This window comes from Barbus barbus, assembly GCF_936440315.1.
Source record: "Barbus barbus genome assembly, chromosome: 46".
Lineage (NCBI taxonomy): Eukaryota > Metazoa > Chordata > Actinopteri > Cypriniformes > Cyprinidae > Barbus > Barbus barbus.
Genome location: NC_136724.1, coordinates 735,987 through 762,818, shown reverse-complemented (window position 1 = coordinate 762,818; position 26,832 = coordinate 735,987). Strand labels below are relative to the sequence as shown.

Here is a 26,832-nt window from a genome sequence, read left to right as displayed (position 1 = left end):
ACAGATTTTACTAGAGCTACCAATCTCTGTGTAACAATAACATGAAGTTATCAAAATGACCATTTATTTACTCAAATATGCATCCATGACACATTTATATAGACGTTTTTCTTTCTTCATAAAAAAAAAAAAATATTGACAAAATAAAAAATCTGAGCTGGGAAAGTTTCCGAAATTTGGTTAATTTGACATGGAATGACCCAAATACATTTAGCAAAACAATAATGTATTCACATTCACAATGCTTCACAGGATGAGTAGTTTAATGCCTCTCAGTTTTACCTTCATCTTTGCAGTTTCTTTTTCAAATTTGGTTCATGGTTTAGAACTGAATATTTAGTTTAAATCCTTACTGAGAAAATATAACAAATAATTGTGAAAGTGTGTTCTATTAGCTAATATGATGAACCCAGAACACCCAGACTCTCATTGGCTCATCTTTGCCAAAACAATTAAGTTCCTGTCAAGATTTCCCTGCCAGTTTGTGCATACGGGATCCAAGAACTGGGATATTTTATACTTTTCTTTTTTACATAGTGGTGAACTCAGGTAAATTAGGAGCCTTTTTGCCATTGAGATGACTGGGGAAACAAACGTCCCAATTAACTTGAATTCCCCCTATATGTGGTTTAATAGACATAGATGGCACTATAATAATCTAACTTACATTTGATATATGAGACGTGTTTGTGCTGGCTTCAATAATGAGTCTGGCCCATTACTAACCCTTCACCCAATCTCAGAGAGCGAGCGTTCATCATGACTCACTGAAGCTGAACTCAATTACACACATTTACATAACGAGCACGCAGCCGGTGACCTCGTCTCACATCACCGCAGGCTTATTTCACACAGTAGAAGGTCAAGAGAAAGAGACAGAACCTTTACACAATGTACCTTTTCCATTCATTTCTCTTAGTTCCCTCTTGAGCACGATCTTCTCTCTGTAATGATATTCATCTGTTGAAAGTGTTTTAATAATTTAATTCTTTAATCACTGTACTTTAAAAGTGCTGATAATGTGCCTCCTCAGGTCATCCAAGATGTGATTGTTTCTTCAGTAGAACAGTAAAGATGATTTTTAGCTGAAACTGTGCTCCTTGGTGATTCATAAAATGCAAGTCAGCATCTTTGAGAATAAAAAAAAGCATATCAGGCAACATTAAATTAATACCTGTAGCTCTTTATGATATATTGAGGTCTTATGAAACGAAACGATCAGTCTGTGCAAGAAACTGAACATTATATACAACAAATTTTCATTTTCGGCTGAACTATCAAGAATGTATCAAGACATTTAACAATGAAACACAGTACACACTTGACAACCACACCGTGTTGGACACTGGATTAATTTACCGAAAGGCACACATACACCGACACATTCTGACATTAGCATGTGTTGCAAAGACATCGCAGACGGGATCTGAGCGGCGAACAAACGCTCCAGTGCACGACAGACGATCGCATCGAGGCACTGCTATTAACTAACAAGCATGCAGATGCAAGAAACACTGCTGCGCTGTAAGAGATAAACTGAAACAAACCATATATTAGCATTAAATATTATCCAAAAAACAGCAACATGCTGATAAAGACTGCAAGCTATGAAGACCAAACTCAAGGTGGCGTTGTTTGAAATTATAGGCTGAAGGTTGGGTTTTTTGCGTCCATGATGAGGAAGAAATAGTTTTCTTCATTTTAAAGGGTCCATCCTGAGCGATGTAACTGTACTGAGAAAGCATGTTAAGCTCCTAATGAAGGAGTAAAAGTCTATGCTTCCAAACGCACAGGTCAAAGTTCAAAAGCAGGGAAACGGGGACCCTCAGGCTGCATGACATCTGAGAGATAATGGATGGCTCCTGCCATACCTACAGCAACAAGACATCAACAATCTGGTTAGCTTTGATATAATAGCATGAGACTATCAGATTCACGTTTTTACCCAAAAATGAACATCAGTTGAAACTGTCCTCACCCTCAGATCATCCCAGATGAGTTCGTTTCTTCATCAGGTTTGTAGAAATGTGTCTCTGCATCCTCTGGAGAGGAAGTGTTATTATGGATTATGGACATCTTAATGCTGGATTTGTTTCAGCTTTTGTCTTCTCCAGATGTTAACTGATGGACTGGAGTGGTGTGGATTATTGTGATGTTTTTATCAGCTGTTTGGACTCTCATTCTGACGGCACCCATTCACTGCAGAGCATCCATTGCTGAGACACTGATGCAGAGACACATTTCTACAAACCTGATGAACAAACAAAGGATGGCCTGAGGATGAGGACATGTTCTGCAAACATTCATTTTTTAGAGAACTATCATTTCAAGCCCAATAGGATTAGAATAATAAAACAACTGCGTGATGTGGATTAATGTGCAGCAGTCTGTTTGTGAGGCATGTTGGGCTGCGGAGGGGAATGTGGTGTGTTGTGGGAGTATGACCATCACCGACCGCTAACTACAGAGAAAGCAGCAGGAGACTCGAGCGCCCAATCAGAGTGTGACTTTTAATGAGAATCTGAGAGCAGGAAGCGGGTTGCCATGACAACAGTAAGGTAAAGCAGCAGATAAATCACTATAGATGCCGAGTGGGTAAGTGTGTGTGGATGTGGACTCTGGAGAGCCTCGGGGATTCAGACAGAAGGTCAAGCAAAAACATCAAGTAGAGTTACACGAACACCACCAAGTTGTGGCTTTCTGCTATTATATTTTTGGTCTTTCTCAGTTTTTATTGTGGAAAGAAGACGGCGGAGAAATATAAGGAGAGAGAGGAATCAGGAAATGTTGCGAGCCGGATTAGAACTTGTATTGCCCACATACAGCAGCACAATATGAAGCACATGTGCTGAATATTTTTGGCCTTTTGATGTTTTCTAAAGAACAGAGTTTCGAGCCGATGGGGAAGAGAGGTAAAGGATTAGGAAATGTTGCAAATCAGATTTAAACCCACATTGCTCACATGAGAACCACAGCTCAATACTACTGCTTATTCTAACTTAGATATATCGCTTAAATAGTATCACTTTAATGAAGAAAGGTTTTGCTTTAATAAGTTTCTGCAAAGAAAATTACAATCTTACCAGAGAAATAAATAAATATATTTAAAAGATATTAGATATTTAATATAGATATTTAAAACATAGATATTTAAGACATTTTTATTTATTATATAAATGCAGTCTTGGTGAGCAACCCCAAACCTTTGTATATAAGGAGTATATAGACTACATATAGCTATCGTGTATAAGCTACACAAAATAAACAAAACTTAAACTGATCTGTGTGTCTCTTAGAGAACGAGAGGAACTGATCGTGTCTAATGCAGAACGGGGCAGAGTACTAATGATGAGAACAGGCTGGAAACACTACATGACTGGTCTTTGTTAGAAACTAAAGCCTGCTACAACCAAAGATGAGCATGTGAGCTTCAGTTCTGTAGCCGCAGACATGATTATGTCATTCATTTAATGAGTAAAGTTTAAATGTAATATTAAATCTAACCCATTATTTTTGAGAGTATTGAGTACAATTCGAAGACATTTTATCAGAGACATGATGATCAATTTACCTTCAAAAAGGGAATAAGGCCGGTCAGGAATACGACAGCCGTGGGTCCCGTAGTCCAGACACCATTCAGCAAACTAGAAACAAATAAAACAAATTAATAAATAATAAATATCATTTGGAACACAAAGTACAAGCATTATCATAATAAAGTGTGGAAAGCCCTTAAAGCATGTCCAGTTCCTCACAATCAACTGAAGAGCACAAATTGTTCTAACAAGGACATTTTTGCTTAACTTTTTCATAAAAGCATCAGAAAGAAAAGAAAAGAAAAGAAAAAGAAAACAGATTTAGAGTCACCTAAGTCTAAAATTCATCATTTATCATCAGATTGATCAAATTATTAATCAGAATGTGATGCAAGCAATTTGATTATTTCAACTGAAACAAGAAATTTTAACTGATTCACAGCCTTAATAAACAAAAATATGTTTGAAATACGAGGCACTGCTCAGATCCAAACACTGCACAGATCAAGCTGCTGGAGCCCTGGATCAGAGCGGTTCATCGAAAGACTCATACAGACCTTGCTTTGTTTCCATGACGTCAGGTTTAATAACACGCAGAGATGATGACTGTATCTACTGTACATCTACTGTACACAGGGCTGAGCAGTGAGGGAGTGTGGTGCTGTACCTTGCAGGCACGATACAGGTATTTCTTGTCCTGTGTGGCGTGGTAGAGAGAGAGGAAGGCGTATCCGTTCCCCGCCGTGCCGTGACAGATGCCATAACCCTTCCTCAGCAAACCTCTCTGCCAGATCAGCTCTCCACACTCCGCCGCGTCTCGCAGGTACTTCTCATCCCTGAACACCTGAGACACAACAACACACACATTACACTGCTGCAGACGCGTCTGATCTCCTGTGAGAACCAGTGACCAATCAGGCTTATTATGATCTAATTATAGTAATTACATCATTACAGTCAAATGCAGTAATTACAGACTGTACCCTGCTATGTATATTTACTGTCATAACCCTTTTGTGTGTGTGTGTGTGTGTGTCTGTGTGTGTGTGTCAGAGTGAGTGTGTGTGTGTGTGTGTGTGTGTGTGTGTGTCAGAGTGAGTGTGTGTGTGTGTGTGTGTGTGTGTGTGTGTGTCAGAGTGAGTGAGTGTGTGTGTGTGTGTGTGTGTGTGTGTGTGGGTGTCAGAGTGAGTGAATGTGTGTGTGTGTGTGTGTGTGTGTGTGTGTGTGTGTGTGTCAGAGTGAGTGTGTGTGTGTGTGTGTGTGTGTGTGTCAGAGTGTGTGTGTGTGTGTGTGTGTCAGAGTGAGTGAGTGTGTGTGTGTGTGTGTGTGTGTGTGTGTGTGTGAGAGAGAGTGTGTGTGTGTGTGTGTGTGTGTGGGTGCAAAAGCAGGTCCTGCCGTCTGTCTTCATTTGTCAAAGCTCTGGTGTAAAAGTTGCTCAAAGAAAAATTCTCTTTCCAAATATAACACATGCTCAATTTTCCCTTGCAGTCCTCAGGCGACCCACCAGACAGAGATAAAGACACAGACGAACACAGAACAAGAGAAAGAGAGAGAGAGAGAAAAAGAATGAGAGAGAAAGAGAAATAGAAATAGAAAGAGAGAAACACGACCCATATATTCATTCTACAGTGATGGAGGGAGAAAAACTCAAAAGTGTAGACTAATAAACATCTTTTTTCCTGATTCTATCTGACTACATATTTAAATGTGTGACCAAAAACATGTCAAATTTGTACATTTTTTAAATATCACTATGATGCCTGATAAAGATAATGTTATGATTAAAAACATGACTCTGTGAGTGAGCACTAGATGGCAGTGTGGGCTGCTGTATGAAGAAATAAACTCAGTGACCTAAAAACAGAATAAACAGAATAAACCTGACCTTAAGAATGAACAGCAGACAGACGCGAGACACAGAGAGCAAAGACAGATGCATCTCTGAATCCTGTTTCACTTCAGCGGCAGATATCTGTCTCCACACCGTTTTTAAATATCTGTTTTAAATAAAAAGCTGGTTTTTAAATATCATAAAGGAATATAACAGTATATCGGATTCATGAAAAACAGAGCCCATGTGTAGAAGTGCAGCTTCTGCTGTAACTCTTGCATGTGTATTGAGATGATGATTGTGTGTGTGTGTGTGTGTGTGTGTGTGTGCGCATGACTCACTTTATGAGCCATGATGAGCATATGCAGCACTCCAGGAGCTCCGTGACACCAGTGCACCAGTCTGTCCGTCTCATTGCTGAGGGATGATGGGTAATTGCCCGACCGGAACTTCTTGTGCCGCACGTAATCCACACTGGGCCGAACCAGCTCATTCAGAACGTCCTGATGGACTTTAGCACTCGGCTGCCAAGAAAGAGAACGTTATACTGAATATTTAGTTTTGTCTAGATTGAAGAATCTAATACAAATTATTACATGCAAAGCATTGAATAGCCTTCTTTCATGAATCGCTGAATTAAAACTCATTTTGGTATTTTAGGGAGACATGAAGTCAAAAATATCTGTGAAACTGTCCTGATATCAGAAACAAAAATCTTCATTAAAAACTTAAATTAATAGACTAATAAATTAAATTACTATTAATAAATTAATATGATTTAAAATAAATAGTATTGCTATAAGCACTTGTGAATAATATTTTATTATTCAGCAGCTTTTTCTTCAATTAAATACACAGTATTTGAAAATAATTTGCCATATAATCAAATAATTTGACTTTTTAATGTCATGTTGTAAAATGTCACGTAGAGTCACTTCTGAAATGTCATAATGAAATATTATGAATGAATAATTTGTTAAAACCATAAATAAGCAACATGGACACAAAGTTGGCATTTGCAAGAACTTGGAAGATTCTTAAGATTGTATCTAGGATTTTTTTCTATGGCACAGATATGCATTTATGTATTTATTTTTGCAAATAGCAAATGCCACAGATTTATGAAAAATGAAATTCAGGAAAAGGCACAGATTTTATTTTCTATGACAGATATTTTGGACGATCAGCACAGCAGCATCAAACCTGTAGCTGCAGATGCATTAAAGGGTCCAGTTCAGTTCAGACGACCCACACACATCAATATTTATGCAATCTTTCTCCTTCCCAGCGTCCACTTACAGCAGTTAGAGAGCGTTGCTGTTGAAAGTTGCTGTTACTGATATCACCACACATCTACACAAATACTGACACGCTGTGGTGTGAGAGCGATGATGCTGGCCACCGGGCCACGCCCCTCTGCGTTGCCATGACGCACACTCCCGTTGCCGTGCCAACCGCCAGAGCGCCACAGCCAATCAGCTCTCTGCTCTCTCCGCTCCTCCGCCAGCAGCTGCAGCGACTGAACTAACACACAGCGCTGATACTGTAAAGCTGCTAGACACAATCTGTATTGTTAAAAGCGCTATATAAAGGTGACAATGTCAAACTGAAATCTGTTTAGTTAAGTAAAGAGCTCTAAACTCAGGCTATAGCATACATAAATGTCCAGTTATACTGTTCAATGTGCTGATTAGCCTAACTTTGCCTATATATACCCCAAGTCAATCGTTATGACTGTAATCGATACAGAACATTTCTTGTTCTTTGTGCTTTTACATTAATCTCATGTTTTGCAAGATACGAGCTAACTACTAAGCCTACATACATGTTTAGTTATAACATTCAATGTTTTATTTTAGCAATCCGTAAACTGATTAATCTGGTGTACACACCACAACATAATCGGGCTGATTTTGGGCAGATTTCTCCCCTTCCGACAATCCTTGGTAGTGTCCCGATTATTTAGTTGGTTCTAAAGATGATCTTATCAGATTTTCCTGTGGTGTGACTGAATCTGCTCAGAAGAACAGGTCATTTTAAAAATCCTTTAGTGTGTAACCAGCATTAGCCTATACAGAACACAAAAGTTCAATTTTACTACCCAGCATACTAGCTTAGCATTCCATTAGCCGATTAATCTGTTAGCTTAGCCTATACCCAACACAAATGTGTGATTATACCATTCTAGTTTAGCATTCTGTTAGCTGGGTTGACCAGCTATAATAGTCAAGTCAAACTTGTCAAAATAGCCTATACCCTACGCACAAGTTAAATTATACTTCTTTATACACATTACGTGTTTGTTTACGAACGGCCTACGCGACTCAATTCAACAGGCAAACCCAAACACACAGTTAGCAGCAGGCACATTTTCTTCTGTAAATGTAAGATGGAGCAGTTCAGACAGCCTGACGCTGCGTTTGCTGGAGACTAAAGTGTTCCTGTGGAGATGACAGATTCCTGAACAGAGGGCTCCTGTCGCCAGAGGCTGGAGAAGAGCAAAAGAGTGCCTTCCTCCTCACACAACACTGAATTACAGCACAAAGCAAGCTCTCCCACTGCACCCAAACAAACCCTCCTCTCAGAGAACGCTCCTGTAGTCCTGTTACTCGGTCATGTTTAACGTAAGCACTGAGCTAGTCATAACCCTGCCGCACTTCACCGCCGTGAAGCTCTAGTACCTCAAATTACATCACAATCCTCTGGGGTTTGACTCCAAACAGCCAGCTGTCCTTCAGAAACCACCGCGCAACATCTCTGTTAGCAGAGAAGATCATTCACTACTGAAAATGAGGCGTTTTAGTGCTTTACGCCTCCGCTTTTCACTGTATACTGTGGAAATGGTCCATACAGATATAGCTTACAGGAGCCGACTGAATATGGGTTCTTACAAGGCTCCAGGGAAAGCCATTAGAGGAGGCGCTAGCATGAGGATTATCCAACATAGGAAGCTGTGAGGATGTATGCTAATGCTGGCAGACTTCATGTTGCATCCTGGGATGCTTTTTGAAGGAGTACTGACACAAAAACCCAAAGATCAATATCCAAACATCTTAAAGTCTATGCAGTTGCTCTGGAATGGCTTTACAAGGTTGATTTGACACTCAAAGGAACCACATTTTGGACTAAACATTCAATGCAGCCAAGAAGATTTGAAATATTGACACAGATAGTTCAAAATAACTCATTCACACAACAGAAAGATGCACCAATCTTGACCAATACCAACAAGCAAATCAATAACTTATAAATAACACTAAAAGCTCAATTTGATTTGTTTTAAATACAACAACACAACTCAGGCTTCACGACATTATAACATACGGTATGAAAAAGGGATATTCATTAAGATTTAATAAAGATTACATTTATTAGTGCTATTAAATTATTAGTTTTTTAAATATTAAGCGAGCATTCAAAGATGGCAAAAGATGATGGACAAAATGAGAGAAAATAGAGTTTGAAAATCTTTTGTAACAATTGTCCCAATTTTGATCAATTTAACGCATCCTTGATGAATAAAAGTTTAGTTTTTTATGCTAAAGCTTTTTCAGCTTGATTCTTTGCTTGGGGTCACAATTACAGATCTGCATCTTTAAACACTGATGTAATTAAGACTTCCCTAACAGGGTTCAATATTAAAACTTAATTTGCCTCAATTAAGCGGTGTTATGTGTCTCACAGAGGGTAGAAGCGTGCTGCATTAAAGTCAGCTTCATAAAAATGTGAGCCGATGCTAAAGGCCCGGCATCCGTCCAGCGCAGGCCCTCGTCGCCACTAATTCAGTTTACAGATCAACATCTTAAAGTTCAAGATCAATTATTCAACACCTCTGCGGACCTCTAATCAATCTTACAGCTGACTGCTGTTCACTTTAGCTACTGTAAGAACAGAGTACAAGAGCAGGCAGATATTTTAAAGGAATGAAAAAATGAACCATCACCCGCAGTTTTTCGATGCCTCTTGCAGCCGGTTATGCTTGAATAGATGACGGAGCACTGCATCCATCAAATTTAATTGAAAACGTATTGTATGCGACAGAAAACGCTGCGTGATGAAAAAGTGAGGTGGCTGGGGAAAAAAACACATTTGTGTGCATCTACAGCTGCACAATACACTATTTTCAAGAAAAGAAATTAATGGAGCAAAGCCTTCCGACAAAAAATAAGAAACACTGGTTTGTTTTCTGGAAGGTCTGAAAACGTCTTAATGCTGGATGTGTTTGAGCTTTAGTCTTCTCCAGATGTTAACTGATGGACTGGAGTGGTGTGGATTATTGTGATGTTTTTATCAGCTGTTTGGACTCTCATTCTGACGGCACCCATTCACTGCAGAGCATCCATTGCTGAGACACTGATGCAGAGACACATTTCTCCTTTAACAGCTCCTTTAACCAGTGTCTGTACAAATCACATAATAAATCTTTCATCTCAACCACCTCAAAGCTAGAGTTATATTTTTACCAAAACATTGAGAAATAGTCAGTGACTGATTCTACAAAGCAAATACTCCTACTGAAGTATAATAAGAATAATTTCTTCAGATCAGGGCTGTCAAAGAAACAAAGTGAAGATGCATCAAACGCAGGAGAGAGCAATGATATTCAAGATGTTGCCTGCTGAGAGGAAGACTGGATGTCAAAGCATCTGAAGCTGTCAAACTATCTATTTTCAGATGCAATAAAATCCAGTGCAGTCAACAATAAGACTATTATCATCTGTCTTCTGGAGTTAGAGTGCGTTTACTGTGCTATAAACACAGGTACTACTCACAAAATCAAGTTATTGTGCATCGTTTTGTCTAAATGTAATCAAAAATATGTATTAGGTTTCATAAAGTCAAGTTTTGTTAATGAATGCTAAGAGTTATAAGCCATATAACACGAGTAAGATATCTGCTGTACTCAATATCACCATGTAGGCAATGTAATAATAAATCAAAGTAATTCAACATACTTATGTTTTCATGTATTATAATTAGATAAATATAAGAAATAATTAATAAACACATATAATTATCTATTTCAGTTTCATTAGACCTCTGGTTTATATTAAATATCAATTGGACACTTGATAGCTTTTTGCACATAAGCCAACATATTTTAAAATAATGTAGGGCCCGAAACATTTTCTCTTTTCTTATATATATATATATATATACACATACACACACACACAGTGGTGTGAAAAAGTGTTGGCCCCCTTCCTGATTTTTTATTTTTTTGCATGTTTGTCTCACTTTAATGTTTCAGATCAAACTAATTTAAATATTAATCAAAGATAACACAAGTAAACACAACATGCAGTTTTTAAACAAAGTTTTTTATTATGAAGGGAAAACAAAATCCAAACCCACATGGCCCTGTGTGAAAAGTGCTTAAATGTGTATGTATATATATATATATATATATATATATATATATATATATATATATACATACACATTTTATGTATTTCTTTATTATAGAGTTGTAGATATTTATATATTTATACATTTTTCCCAAATTCCATGTGTTCATTTAAAATTTTCTGGATTCCATTTTAATGGTTTCATTAAATATTAATAATAAAAAAAGCATGATTTTATGACTGTGGAAATCATAGTCCCTAATATTATGTATAAGCCAACTTATTTTAATTCAAATCAATATTTGTATGTTTGTTCATTTAATTATCAACTAACCACTGTGCAGAATTGACAATATTTCTTACAGTTTTATTACAGTATGTTACTGCAAGCTCACACTGCAGCACATCTATTAGTTTACTATGGTATATCTGAGTCCTCAGTCGAGAAGAGACGGATATGAGGAGGAGAATGTGTGTACTGTATAATTTGAGTGTGCGTGCAGCACAGATTTCACAGATCCAGGAACAGAGTGACCAGTGCCGGAGCACAGCGGATCCGTCCTGATCGCACCACAGACTCCTTTAATAACCATAAATCCTCCTCGTGCCAGATTCAAGTCAGAGGCAGCTTTAATGTTTCATAATTACTGTGGCAAACACACCACACAAACGCATTACCCTCCTTCATCTCACTCCTCTCATCTGCCCACATACACGGAGAAACTGGACGCCGGCCAGCGAATGAAGACTATAATGTATGACGTACAGTGAGGCAGCCCACGAGAGGCTAAACATTTACAGTGCGGGCCAGAGGATTAATGCACCTGCTGCAGACACACAAACACACTCCAGAGATGTGAGCAAACACAGGAACACCTTTATCAATGGATGCATTGTAGTGTATTTATATCAATGCAAGTTTTACTGGTTATTATACTTCTTCATGTTAGGGGTGTGCAATATTAACAAAAAATAATATCTCAATATTTTCTGGGATCTTATCGATAACGATAATTAGACGATATTTAGCTGAGTGTGTTATTGTGCTGGTATCTCAAGGACTGCCGTGGACAGCTGACTTTTTGATATTCTTCATATTCTGTGTGCTGGTCAGTTCACACTGGTAGAAATTAATCTTTTCCAAGTTTAAACTGATTTTTACCTTTATAAAGCCATTTTTCTAAAAGTGTCCATTATCTTTTGAGTCAAATTCTTACATTTAATCGGTGAATTAGAATAAAAAGACATCTGGGCTGTTACCAAGCAAATTAAATCAACACAGAAGCTGCGTCTGAAGTGGCATTTAAATGTATTTACACGCTGTTTAATGCAGGACATGCATTTAACCTGCCGTTTCAAATGCATAAATATTGTTTTGATATTTTAAACAAAATGTTGAATACTGACAATTGAAATTATAAAACAAAAATGAAAAGGTACTATAAATGTGAAGTTAAAACCACCAGTAGGTGGCAGCAAATCACTGTTGATAAGTGAGTCATTGCGATTGAACTGAATCATTTAAACGGTTGAATCATTCAGGAACGAAACAGCGTCATGTTGCTCAGAGACGCAAAACAGTGCTGCGGCTGTCTTTGGGATTATTTTTGTTGGCGAAATAGCACAAAAACAGGTAATATGGTGTCTAAAACATAAGTCTCTTAATTAACTTCTTGTTTTTTGAACTGTTGTAAAAAAATCAATATCACATTTGTAATCATGGTAATATTTGTAGAAAAATGGCACTCTTCGTATGAAATTGATTAACTATATGAAGTGGTATAAATATATACATGTTCTGCCCCCATGCCTTGAATTTGTGATCATTCTAAAAGGCATTTTATTAGACTGAATCATGCAGTGAGAGAACGCACTATAAATGCGCACTAGTCTAGACTTCATCACATAATGCATGCGTGCGCTCTGTAGGGGTGTTTTGAATGGTTTTTGCAAAATACTAGATGATGTCAAAATCACACATCGTTAAAACAACAATTACGATATTAACGCAGACGATATATATCAAACCCTACTTCATGTGCATGTATGAATACAGACAAATGTTGATTGTGAATAGAATGACATGCACCTTGGCGATGGTGTCGCCGTCCACCGTGTCCGGCCCGATCTCTTTGTTGACGTACAGCAGGGCATAGAGATATCCGGCTCGTCCGTACAGAAGCTCATCAGGAACATCCGAGTCTGGACTGAGCACTGAGCGCTGGAGCTGGAGCAATCTGAACCAACAGAGGAGAACAAGAAGGAAAGGACATGTTATAATCTCTTTGTACAATACAGACTGCAACAAACAGAACGGAAAAATAATAAAATAATAAAATTTCCAAATGCAATGACTTCAGTTTTCTCCTTGTTTAACTGAAGGAAGTTCTGGCACATCCAACTGTTAATTTCATCAATGCATTGGCAGAGGGAGTCAATGGGGCTGTAGTCATTTGGAGATAAGGCTAGGTAAATCTGAGTATCATCAGCATAGCTGTGGCAATTTGGTTCTTCCTCATTATCTGACTTAAGCCCGGCTCACACTGTGCGATTTTGGCCAGGATTTGTTTGTCTGAGACAAATTTTGAAAATCCTAAAAGATTCCTATAATCCTAGGCTAAAATCGGTTGTCTAGATCGCTGGTTTGACATATTCACCGACAGCCGATTAATGGCCGTTGCGATCAATTTTTTCCTCCGATTAAATTCTAGCAGTGTCAGAAGATTTCAGACACTTTCCTGCAGTGTGACATCTCCTACGACGACCGTCAAACCAAGAACCAATAGGAGCACTGAACTTGATGACGCAATTAGCGCGACAACTTCAAACCATTCATTATTTGTAAAAACAATATATGTACAAAGTAAAGTTTACTTAAAGTTTATTTATTAAGGGGCAGGATGTTTAAACTCGAATAACAAAATTACCTCAAGTTCGCTCTGTAGAACCGGAAGTCCATAAAGTCCTCTTGCCCAGCCATGACTTGCTCCACACACGTCGTCTTTTTCATTTTTTTTTTAACATCAAGGCATGTAATTAATAAAACTAACGCTACACGTTGTTTGCTAGCTATCATTATAGCGAGAGAACGCGGGTCACGTATTGATGACGTAAAACTCCGGACAAGTCCGGAGTACGTCCGTTTTTATCGCGTCTTGACTGTCGTACAGTCTGACATTAAGACAACTGAGATCCTACAGTCTGACATGGGGATCATGTTCGTACAGTGTGACAAGCAGCAATCGCAAAAGATTATTAAAAATCGCACAGTGTGAGCCCGGCTTTAGTCGGAGCATATACAGGCTAAACAAGAGCGGTGCAAGAATTGAGCCTTGTGGCACTCCACATGTCATGGCCGTCCACTTAGACTTATGCTCTCCTATACTCACATAATAACCTCTCCCTTCTAAGTATGACCTGAACCATTTGAGTGCCATCCCAGAAAGCCCGACCCAGTTTTCCAGTCTCTCTAGAAGTATGTTATGATCGACAGTGTCAAACGCAGCACTAAGATCTAGTAGTACCAGCACTGATCTTTGCCAGAATCAGAATTGAAGCGAATATCATTTATTATCTTAATGAGTGCTGTCTCTGTGCTGTGATGTGCTCGGAAACCAGATTGAAAACTGTCCAGGTATCCATTTGAGTTTAAGCAGTTGTTCAGCTGATTTAAATCTAACTTTTCAATAATCTTAGAAGATTTGATATGGGTCTATAGTTGCTCAATATGGTGTTATCAAGATTGCGCTTTTTCAGAAAGGGCTTAACAACTGCAGTTTTCATGGAGTTTGGAAAAGTCTCAGAAAGAAGTGAGGAGTTCACCACTTTTAAGAGATCTACTTCCAAACAGTTAAACACATTTTTGAAAAAGGATGTGGGAAGTGTGTCAAGATAGCAGGTTGAAGATTTAAGGTGCTGTACTATTTCTTCCAAAATTGTGCTATCAATTGCTTCAAAAACAGACATATTTACTTCTTTTTGAAATTGCGGTCGAATCTGTGTGACCTCTGCATAACTTGAGGATGTGCCAATCTCCTTTCTGATATTATTGATCTTCTCAGAAAAGAAGGAAGCAAACTCATTGCATTTGCTGTCGGAGAGCATTTCACTGGGAATCTGACTTGGGGGGTTTGTCAGTCTCTCAACAGCAGCAAAAAGAGTGCGGGTGTTGTTTAAGTTACTGTTTATAAGGTTTGAAAAGAAAGTCTGTCTAGCTGTGGCTAGTTCCACATTGAAAGCATGAAGGCTGTCTTTATAGATGCTATAGTGGATTTCTAGTTTCGTCTCCCGCCACGTCCGCTCAGCTTTTCTGCATTGTCTTTTCATGCTCTGAACTGCTGTTGATTTTCTCCATGTTGATTTTTGTCCGCCATTCTTCTTGCAGATTTTCACGGGGGCAATATCATCAATAACATTCTTAACTTTTGAGTTAAATGACTCCAGGAGAAGATCAACAGAGTCTGCAGAAATGCTTGGTGTTAATGATATTGCCTTCATAAATAGCGCACTAGTGTTCTCGGTAATGCATCTCTTTCTGACAGAGACAGATCTAGATTCAGTGGTGACTGAGATCAATATATCCAAGAAAATACAGAAGTAATCAGATAGTGCTACATCCTTGATTACAATGGATGAGATGTTTAGACCTCTACTGATGAGTAAATCTAGAGTGTGTCCTCGATTGTGTGTGGGTCCGTGCACATGCTGACTCAGGTCAAAAGTGTTTAAAACAGTTATAATTTCTGCATTATCTGTGAATATTGAAATCCCCTGCAATAGCAAAACAGTCAGACTCTGAGGAAATCATTGATAACAGTTCAGTGAACTCATCAACAAAGGCTGGAGAATATTTTGGAGGCCTGTAAATAATGATAAACAGAATATGCGGAGCACCTTTCAGCACAATACCTAGATATTCAAAGGACAAGTACTGACCCAATGACACTTGCTTGCACTGATAGACATCTTTAACCAGAGCATCTCCACCTCTCCTAACAGCAGGGACGTGCACAGACGTTTTGAGGGGCAGGGGCTCAGGTGGAAAAAAGGGCACTTCTCATATTAATTTAATTATTTTCTAAACAAAATGCTAAATATATTAGGGGTGTGCGATGTTGACAAAAAATATATCAATATTTTCTGGGATTTTATCGATAATGATAATTATACAATATTTAGCTGAGTGTGTTATTGTGCTGATATCTTAAGGACTACCGTGGACAGCTGACTCCTAAAGTTTCTGATATTCTGCATATTCTGTGGTGATCAGTTCACAGCAGTGGTAGAAATTAATCCTTTCCAATAAGTTTAAATAGATTTTTTACCTTTTATGCACATTTTTACCTTAATAAAGCCCTGCATGAGTGTGCATCATATTTTCAGTCAAATTCTTAAATTGAATCAGTCAATTAGAATAAGTCATTTAAGCTGTTACCAAGCAAATTAAATTAGTATTGACTAAATTAATCTTTGCAATGCAGAGAAAACACAGAAGCTGCATCTGAAGTGGCATTTAGATGCATTTACACGCTGTTTAATGCAGGACATGAATGCATTTAACCTGCAGTTACAAATACATTAATACTGGTTTGATATTTTAAACATAAAACACTGAAAACTGTAATAGTGAATAGATACTTTAAATGTCAAATTAAAACTTCCAGTAGGTGGCAGCACGTCACTGTTAATAAGTGAGTCATTGCAACTGAACCGACTCTTTTAAACGGTGGATTCATTCAGGAACAAAACAGCTGTTGCTCAGAGACGCTAATTGAAATGATATTTGTTGGCGAAATAGAGCAAAAACAGTCAATATTGTGTCTAAAACATAAGTCTGTTAATATAAAAATCTTGTTTATTTAACTGCTTTATAAAATCAATATCACATTTGTAATCATGTTGCTTTTTGGTGGGGAAAAAAACCGTCAGTCTTCGCTTGATACTGATTAACTATATGAAATGATATAAATATATACATTTCTGCCCCCATATCTTGAATTTTGTGATCATTCTTAATCTAAATGTATTTTAATAAACTGAATCACGCAGTGAAAGAACGCGCACTGGTCTATGGTACCTGATGTTAGTCAGACAAATTAACTATATTTGCCTTTTGTATAATTAGCTGTAAATTCGAGGCACAGGTAGCTAGTCTTTTGTTTATCACCATTCACCTCCACACCAAGATAAACACAACTGGAGAGAGAGGGAGGGAGGGCTTCACTTCTGCCTGTCTGTGATGTGCATGTGCCGATCAATGTGTGCTACACTGCTGTTGCATTGAGAGAGGGAAAGTGTGTCTGGTGAGATGGGCTCTGGTGTTTCCGCTGGCTGTGAGATGTCGTCCTGGCTTCCCTGGCTGTTTTCCAGAAAGCCGTCCTTGGGTGCTGAGTCTTGGAGCTGTTGTAGTGCGTCAGTCTGTCTGTGATGAGCTCTGTGGGCAGGACTCAGCCGGGATAGTTTCTATGAGCCAAGTTTGTAGTGGTTGCGTGGCGTTATCAGTGTCCTTGTGGGATTCTTCAACAACATGATGACTCTGAAGCTGATATGAAGTCCTGTGGTCACTCATATTCTGTCCAGGTGAGTGTGTGCCATTCAGGTTGAGTGGATTGGCACACACCGCTGAAGGGTGACGGATGGAGAAATAGATATTGTCCTTTATACACTCTGGTTTAATCTATTCTAGACATAAAAAAAAAAAAACAAATCAGTTTAATATAATTAGAACATGACGTAGCATTTCTCCTTCTGTTTTCTGTTCTGTTTAACTTAATCCTGTGTTTGAGCAGCACAGTAAGGCGGTGCTGGATGAGGGTTTACAGGAGATGTAATCAGACTCTTGCTGGGAGCTGCAGTGAAGCAGACGATCTATCAGACGAATGAGTACAGAGAGCACAGCACGCCGCCGCTGAACAACACACACGCTCCCCACAGACGCATGAGAGCGAGAGCATCTCACTACAACACACACGCTTGTTTCTCCCACACAGAAACGCCTCAGAGCAGCAGAGGAGGTCATTTCCAGCTCCAGCTCTTCAATCAAATCAGAATCTGCTCTCCTCACCACTATTGCACCAACAGATGAAGCGTATGGAGGAGCGCAGGAAACGACGTGTTTGAGAGAGGCGGGGCATAGAGGAACTACAATAATGTACAGTATTTGAAAAATTATGTGTTTTTTGAACATTAAAGCCTATCAACATATTCTGTTACACCAAATACACCAAATAATGATCTTTAAAATAGCATCACATGAGCCCTTTAACTGTTGATTCATTCAGTAAGGAATCACAGCTGTGTTTTGATCAGTTCTGCTGTGGCTTTGATTAGAACTATTTTCTATTGTTTTAACACCGTTCCTTGTTTTTTGAACTATCGTATAAATTAGTTTCACATCATCAGTGGTGTAGATATTGGGGAGAAACAGCACTCTTGCTGGTGTGATATTGCTCAACTATATTTATATCATATAAATATAAGAGGGTGATTATTTTGCACTCATATCTTGAATTGAGTTTGTAAGTAAGCTTTCAGGCTTCATTTGGCAAATAGCTGTTTTACTGATGAATTCATATTAAAGGGATACTTCACCCTTAAATGAAAATTTTGTCATTAATCACTTACCCCTATGTTGTTCCAAACCCGTAAAAGCTTTGTTCGTCCTCGGAACACAATTTAAGATATTTCAAGTGAATATTGACAAAATTTTCATTTTGGGGTGGAGTATCCCTTTAAGAGACACTGGCAATGAATAATGTGCAGCATTGTGTTCGAAAATGTTGCAGACCAAATACAGAGCCCTGTGGAATCAATCTCCATTATAAAATTCAAAATGTATGCATATTGAATCAAATCTCAAAACTGATTTGATTTAAAAAGATATGCATAGCCACTGCCTCATAGACACACATTTTAACCTTTAAAAGTGAACTGTACTTCAGAGACTTCTTGGCCCTGCAATGCATCATCTCAGTTCAGCCTTGAGGAACTACTCCGAGAACCACTGACAATATTACACAAAGTAATTTCACAAATATTTGCAAACGTTTGACAATAAAGTCACAGAGAGACTAGCTAATTGTATACCGAATCAACGGTCATCTGTGATTTGCTGACAATGGTACAAAGAGGAATGTGGCACCCTGGGATCCTGGTGTTCAGCCTGATACAAACAGCACATTTGAACAAAGAAGAAAAAAAGGTCCTTTTTATTCAGACTGTTTACTGCCACAGGGGAAAATTCATAATGTGTATTTCTGAAGGTCTGAGTTCAATAGCTTAGGAACCTTGGGCACGGCAGAGTGAAAGTGGATTGAATCCAGAGTTATTTCTTTCTCCTGCAGCAGTGAGTCTGTGAGGCGAATCCTAATGAGGAGCAAACCTATAACAGGACACTCACTTATAACAGGACACTCACTTATAACAGGACACTCGCCTATAACAGGACACTCGCCTATAACAAGCAACCCTGACAAAGACACTGACATAAACAATCTTAATATAAGTAGTAAGGAGTAATTGTGGGTAAAATAATCCACTAGGGGCAGATATTTAAAGCTGTCCCATCTGTATTTTGCCTACACTGCAAAAAGCTGATAGTAAAATGTTGAAGTCAGATGATAATGCACTTGCTTTTAGTAAGTCTATAGTAATTTATATAAAAACTCTCTTGTTATATATTTGGAGTTTAAAACCATGATGCGTGTCATTTCACATGTAATGCAAGTAAACATTTTATATAATTTACAAATTATTTAAATCATAAATAACTTCTAAAAATAAAATTGTAAAAAAAAAAATTTCAGGAAAATATCATATTTTTATGATATATATACATTTTTTTTTTTTTAATCAGTCAAATAAAAATTATGCCAGAATGGAAAACAGAGTTGCAAATTTAGGCTAAAATAAGGCATCAGATCAGTGGGGACCAGTGAAATGATAAAAATAAAATAAATGGAATATTGTATTTGAAATAAAATAAACATGAATAAAATAAATAATAAAAAAATCTAATTTAATGTAATCTTTATGTACCAAAACAACTGAAATAAAAAATAATTAAAAAAAACAGACATAACCAAAACAAATAATAATAATAATAATAAATAAAAAAGACTGCTTCAAAATTAATAAAACACTATAATAGTATCTCAGTGATACTGACCTGCTACTTTTGTACAAAATATTGGTTTGTAATGTATATTTCCCAGGGCTGAGTAATTTAGCAAATGCAGTTAAAGTAGATAAACAGGAAAAAGTCCAAATTATATCACTTTCACAATTTATACTAGAATTTTCCTAAGAGTATGTGATACAAAAGCTGCCAGCGTGATCCTTGGATGACCTGGGTGGTTGTCTGGATGTTGCTTTATGGTTGCTAAAGCGTTCTGTGTGGTTTCTAGTTTGTTGCAATGCAGCTGTTAAGATGTTCTGGTTCTGATACAAAAAAAAACTGGGAAAAGCACAATAATAATCAAGAGTACTGCAATGGAGAAATTGTGATGTGTGGACTTTGCTGAGCATAGAGCCCTGCTGCCGTCTGAGCTGAATCAAATAATGAAGGTGTATTTCTGCAGAGATCCACAGCACAGGATGACTGACAGCTGAGGGGACGGAAACAAGAGACCCTGCTGAACCCACTGCTGGGAATACAAAGAGAAAATCAGCACAATCCTCCGGAGCTTTCCTCCACCACATATCTAAAGGACTCCTCAGACAATAATTACAATTGCTACAGTACAAATTATTAGCTATAACCTTAAAAATACTCTGGTACTATAGGTGTATCAGTCAGTAATATTGATGTGCTGAATGATTGCTATATTCATGTACTACAGCTCTCCAGTGCAGTTCAAAGAATAGTGTGGTACTTTCACAGTGAATGTCCAAATAACCATAGCAACCACAGCTTTTGATCAAAATTAGACCATGCACAAAAAATAATAATAATTGTGCTGCACATTTTGAGACACTGCAGCTTTAGTCAAATTCTTTATGGAAGCCTGTTTCTGCCATAATAGAATAGAATAGAATAGAATAGAATAGAATAGAATAGAATAGAATAGAATAGAAGAGTGATTTATTTTCTTTAGAACTGCTAGTAAACAGAAATGTGCAATTTTTCTTGCAATTTTGAGCAATTCTGAGTGCATCTAAATCTGACTGTATATCTTGCAAATCTGTTTTTACATCTTGTAATTCTGATTTTTTTTCTTGCAATTCTGAGTTTACATCTCACAAATCAGAGTTATTTTTCTTTGAATTCTGAGTTTATATCTTGCAATTCTGAGAACTGTGCAAACAAATTTAAAATTGTGCAATAAAGTGTGACATTTACCTTTTCTTTTTTTATTTGGTAGCCTCCATGAATCTTAAACGAACATAAAAGCAAATGTGAGTGGTGTTGGCCTGTGCAAACGTCACCTCTGTGTTGCTAGGGTGTTGTGGGTGGTTGTCAGGGTATTGTGGGTGGTTGTCAGGGTGTTGTGAAGGGTTGCTTGGGTGTTGTGGGTGGCTGTCAGGTTGTTGCTAGGGTGTTGTGGGTGGTTGTCAGGGTGTTGTGAAGGGTTGCTTGGGTGTTGTGGGTGGCTGTCAGGGTGTTGCTAGGGTGTTGTGGGTGGTTGTCAGGTGTTTGCTATGGTGTTGTGAGGGGTTGCTTGGGTGTTGTGGGTGGCTGTCAGGTTGTTGCTAGGGTGTTGTGGGTGGTTGTTAGGGTATTGTGGGTGGTTGTCAGGGTGTTGTGAAGGGTTGCTTGGGTGTTGTGGGTGGCTGTCAGGTTGTTGCTAGGGTGTTGTGGGTGGTTGTTAGGGTGTTGTGAAGGGTTGCTTGGGTGTTGTGGGTGGCTGTCAGGGTGTTGCTAGGGTGTTGTGGGTGGTTGTCAGGTGTTTGCTATGGTGTTGTGGGTGGCTGTCAGGTTGTTGCTAGGGTGTTGTGGGTGGTTGTTAGGGTATTGTGGGTGGTTGTCAGGGTGTTGTGAAGGGTTGCTTGGGTGATGTGGGTGGCTGTCAGGTTGTTGCTAGGGTGTTGTGGGTGGTTGTTAGGGTATTGTGGGTGGTTGTCAGGGTGTTGTGAAGGGTTGCTTGGGTGATGTGGGTGGTTGTCAGGGTGTTGTGAAGGGTTGCTTGGGTGGTTGTCAGGTTGTTGCTAGGGTGTTGTGGGTGGTTGTTAGGGTATTGTGGGTGGTTGTCAGGGTGCTGTGAAGGGTTGCTTGGGTGATGTGGGTGGTTGTCAAGGTGTTGCTATGGTGTTGTGAAGGGTTGCTAGGGTTTCCAGGCCAGTGTTTGTGCTGCACACTGAAGCAGATCTAGTCAGTCCTGCATCCAGCTTTAAAGTCTGCTCTGTTTGCTCACTGGTCTAAAACACATCACCAGTGTTTCTCACAGAGAAAGGCCTCATGCGTTCGCAGCACAGAAACAGGCACGATCTGAGGTGGATTCTGTGTGATGAGCAGAGACCTGCCGCAGCGTAGTGAATCCAGCATCAAAATCAAACGCTTTCATCATAAAACCTTTAAAGAATCTAGTTAGACTGTGGCTCTGTCCCAAAACAGCACAGGATGTGCACTGCAGACCTGCAATGCCTATTTTATTTGGACAAACTACTAGCCAAAATTTGAATAAAATGTTTTAATGTTTCTGAAAGAGTCTCTTCTGCTCACCAAGGCTGCATTTATTTGATCAGAAACACAGTAAAATAATAGTATTGTGAAATATTATTAGAATTTAAAAGAGCTGTTTTTGACTTTAGCAGTTATTGTTGTATTGTGTGTCAATGGTGACCGCTCAAAAATAGGAAAAAGCAATTCAAGGTTTTTTTCTCCAAAGTTTGCATGGCTGTGATCTCTTAATATCATTTTAGATGTTGGTGCTTAATCTTTTCTTCATTAAGGCTCTATATGGTTCATTTTCAGAGGTATTGGTATCTTAATGCGTCTCCTTGCTGGATTTGATCATTTGCATATTGATAAACCATTTTAAACCACTGATAAACCACAAGCAAAAACTTTGCTCAAAATGAAATGTAATTTTGTCAGATGTGTGAAAATATAGACTATAATTGTGAATGTTTAGGGTATATAAAATGCTAGCTATGAAATTAGCTATGCCTTAAAGAGCAAATAAATAAATAAATAAATGTGTCTGTGATGCAGGTGTTATTAAATGAAATGAACTAATGTGACAGTGTTCTCGGATCATTTCATTAAGTGAGAATTAAACAGCCACCTGTAATGTTATCTGGGTCAGAATGACTATTCTAGCTGCTCAAAAGATCAGAGCTGAATAATCCAAAAATATAAGTTTTATGACTTGTCCATGTTGAGAATCAGAGAGCAGGGGGGTATTCCAGAAAGCACAGTTAACTAACTTCAGCTTGATTAACCCAATTCATTCAACACAGAGTATGTTCCTGGCTAAGACTCGAGACGTTCTCTACAGAGCGACGGGTCACTATGGAAACGGACGCTGCACGCCATGCTGTTTCTTCTTCTTCTTTGGTTCGGTGGTCCTTTACATGCTCAGTGCATATGGACACATAACTGATGGTAGTGCAATCATTTATCTTTTTTCAGTTTAATCTTTAATACTTGAGAATATGAATTATATGGTTTGTTTGATGACAATTATATAGTAAGTCATATCATATGTACTGTATTTTTATTATAGAAATACATTATAGAAAATGCCAATCCATGTGTGAGATAATATAAAATGTAATAAATATATATAATATAATAAATTAAACATTACTTTGTCATAGTGTTTTATAATGTATACAGATAACTGTTATATATGCCAATAAAATAAATATAATAACCATATTAGAATATTACGTTATGTATTACTTGTTAGCACTTTATAATTGACATATCATACAACTAACCTATATATATAAGGCTATATTATATAATGTTGTGTTATCGGTCAGGCGCGCTGAAGGCTGGTCAGTGGGTCACGTGTGCACTGATAGCACTGACCTGACCTGACCCTGGACATAACTCCAGAGCAGCTTATCTTCAGAGAGAAAGTTACTCTGGTTACTTACATACCCTGAAAATAACCTCTGATATTGGAACCGAAAGCTGAGGTTATCCGCTCGCTTATCCTCAAACTTACCCGGGTATGTCTCATAACCTGCTTTCTGGAAAACACCCCTGCTGATGTTTGTAAACAGAGCAGCTGGCGTTAGCATGCTACAAACACGCGTTCAACGCTCAAATAACGCGAGATCACGAACCTTTCCGTCGGCATCAAACGGCTCGTTTCCTCCGCTGTGTTCTGCTGGGTCTGAGGACACGGAAAGGCTCGGATCCCAGTCCGGGAACGGGTTGATGAAGCTGCGCTCCTCCATCTCTGCCTCGGAGCCGGTGACTAGCTTCAGCCGCTTCGACATGCTCTCGCCCATCGCGACGGCGGCCCGCCAGGGACATGCGCGCACTAAGGCAGCGGCAGCAGAAACGCGTTTCGGTTTTGTCCTGGACTGAGCTGGTCCTGATGCTGATGATGATGATGGGTGAGGCTACTGATGAAGGTCAGGAGTCACTCTGGCATTATTCAGCGCTACTAAAAAACGGGTAGAGACCTTCATTAGAAAAAAAAATCATATACTACATTTATTTGATCAAAAATACATAAAACAGTGAAATATTATAATAATCTAAAACAGCTGTTTTCTATGTGAATATGTGTTAAACTGTAATGTATTTCTGTGATCTGCAGCTGTACTTTCAGCATCATTACTCCAGTCTTCAGTGTCACATGATCTTCAGAAATCATAATAATATACTGATTTACTGATCAACAAACATTTCTGATTATTATCTATGTTGAACACAGTTGTGCTGCACAATATTTTTGTGGAAAACATTACTTGTTTTTTTTTTTTTTTTTTTGATGATGAATAAAGAATATTTTTCCAGTGTATTGTAATCAGTTATTGAAGTATGTTATAGTTGATGTGGTTTAGTTCGTGTGTGTGTGCTCTCTGATGCTGTTTTGTGTTTTATGACTGTTTTTATGTTATATTAATCATCACAGCTGCTAAAGAGCTCCATTTTGACAGCATAATGTAACCTTTTATTGAAAATTAGCATTTAAAAAAATTATTATTTTAAAATTAATTAATCTAATTAAATTTAAAATTGTATTTTTTTAGACAGAAAAGTAGTAAATAACACAAGGATAACAAAGTAAAAACAAACGTGTTTCCAGTGTGGTCCTTGATGTTAATTTGAACTCGAAAAGGTTCTTATTTAATTTAAGTCAAATTAAAGTGGTTTCTCTGTTAAACCACAATGAAAAATATTGTTATAAAACTAATGTTCCCTCAGAAACTGATAAGTTTCTCAAGCAGACACACCGAATTAAACTAATGTTCACGTAGAAATGATTTTCTTGTAAAACATGCTGCAATAAGCTTTGTTTTATTACTTTGAGTGATACTGTAACTACTTTCCTGATGAGATGAAGAACATGATCATAAATATTTCTTAAGACACGATGAAGCATGGTCAAATATTCATATTCCGCTTTCTCGGCTGATCTGACATCAATATTCAGCTGCAGCTGCTCCTGTATGATGATATATGAGCTGTAATACAGTCCCGTCATGACACAAGCAGATTCTAACGACATTCACAGACAGACAGCATCTCATTCATGAAGAAACGAGCACTTACGTGCTTCCAGTCAGGTCCGGTGCAGAACATCCCCATCAGCCCGATCAGCGAGAGCCGGTCCTGTCCTCTCACTTCCGGCTGATGAAGATGATGATGATGGTCATAGGAGGAAACAGATCCCTTCAGCTCCTCATCTACTCAAACATCTCTAGCTCTTCTGCTTCTGCTTTGTTTTTTAATGGTACAACCCAAATATAGGCTATCAAAACCATATTAATTATACAATCAATTAATTAATTTCGCTCAACATATGAAATAATTCCCCTGAGATATGCTTGATTGAGTGTTGATATAATGGCTTCAGTAGCTGTCACGTGACACAGGAGCAAGGGAACCAGGAGAACTGCAAAATACAATGAACTTTAATGATTTAATCCACAGGGCATCAAACGAAAGAACACACCGAAGAAAGACATGCAGATGATATAACAGCAGCCGCTACACAGGAAAACACAGGGCTCAGTACACTGGAGCAAACAGGAAATTAGCCAAACACCTGAAACAAGGAACAATCAAACATCAGAAACTAGGCCTGTTCCTCAAACTGAGTAACACAGGTATATCTGCAGAAATACACAACAACACATCGTATGAGTCACAATTATACATTTCTCTTTTATGACAAAAATCATTAGGATATTAAGATCATGTTCCATGAAGATATTTAGTAAATTTCCTACCGTAAATATATCAAAACTTCATTTTTGATTAGTAATATGCATTGCTAAGAACTTCATTTGAACAACTTTAAAGGAGATTTTCTCAATATTTAGATTTTTTTGCTCCCTCAGATTCCAGATTTTCTAATAGTTGTATCTCAGACAAATATTGTTCTATCATAACAAACCATACATCAATGGAGAGATTATTTAGATATAAATTTCAGTTTCAAACAATTGACCCTTATGACTGGTTCTGTGGTCCAGGGTCACATATTTTATTTATCTAACCCTAAAAATGTAAAATACTGTAAATGTGTAAAAAAGTTTAAATCCAAAAATATCAATGTATGTAAACAAGATATCTGATTGCAGATGGGTATATTTCTCTATGTTGGCTGAAGTCCTCTCACATTCAGATAGTAACTTGCTCTTGATCTTGGTCTTTCTTTAATCAACAGCAGAAGAAACACATTATCAGAACTGGCTTTGGAGACTTCATATATTCTCTGTCACTCAATGCACTTTGTGAAGAAGCAAGTATAATTACAGTTATTAGTCTGAGTTTGATTAAACTGGGGCTTCTGTAATCAAGGCCCATGATATCTTCCAAACATACAGCATCTGTCCAGATAACAGCCCATCAGTCATGAAGAGAAAATGAAGTGTTTGCCCTTCTGTTGATGAAGAAATCATGACTTACATACAGCACACAAGTCATATGGACTCTACCATACTGTTATTATGCAGCGTGACAGTCCCCATCTACATCTTTCACCGG

At 38.1% G+C, this 26,832-nt stretch overlaps 1 protein-coding gene across 1 annotated transcript; it reads right to left on the bottom strand.

Annotated features, from left to right (window-relative positions):
- Nucleotides 1–1,165: 1,165 nt before the first annotated feature.
- On the bottom strand, nucleotides 1,166–24,125 carry lancl2 (LanC lantibiotic synthetase component C-like 2 (bacterial)). The gene is made up of 7 exons (XM_079409332.1): nucleotides 23,952–24,125; nucleotides 17,507–17,622; nucleotides 12,805–12,952; nucleotides 5,709–5,891; nucleotides 4,204–4,380; nucleotides 3,572–3,644; nucleotides 1,166–1,871 (listed from the first exon to the last, which is right to left on the bottom strand). The coding sequence occupies exons 1-7, from the start codon at nucleotides 24,117–24,119 to the stop codon at nucleotides 1,795–1,797; spliced, it is 942 nt and encodes a 313-aa protein (XP_079265458.1). The 5' UTR covers nucleotides 24,120–24,125; the 3' UTR covers nucleotides 1,166–1,794.
- Nucleotides 24,126–26,832: the final 2,707 nt, after the last annotated feature.

Coding starts and splice junctions, on each gene's coding strand:
- lancl2 (XM_079409332.1), bottom strand. CDS start 24,119: ATGGGCGAGAGCATGTCGAAGCGGCTGAAGCTAGTCACCGGCTCCGAG. Junction 12,953..17,506: donor TCATCCAGCACCGCCTTACT/GTGCTGCTCAAA, acceptor CTGTTGGTTCAG/ATTGCTCCAGCTCCAGCGCT. Junction 4,381..5,708: donor TGCTCATCATGGCTCATAAA/GTGAGTCATGCG, acceptor GTTGTGTCTCAG/GTGTTCAGGGATGAGAAGTA.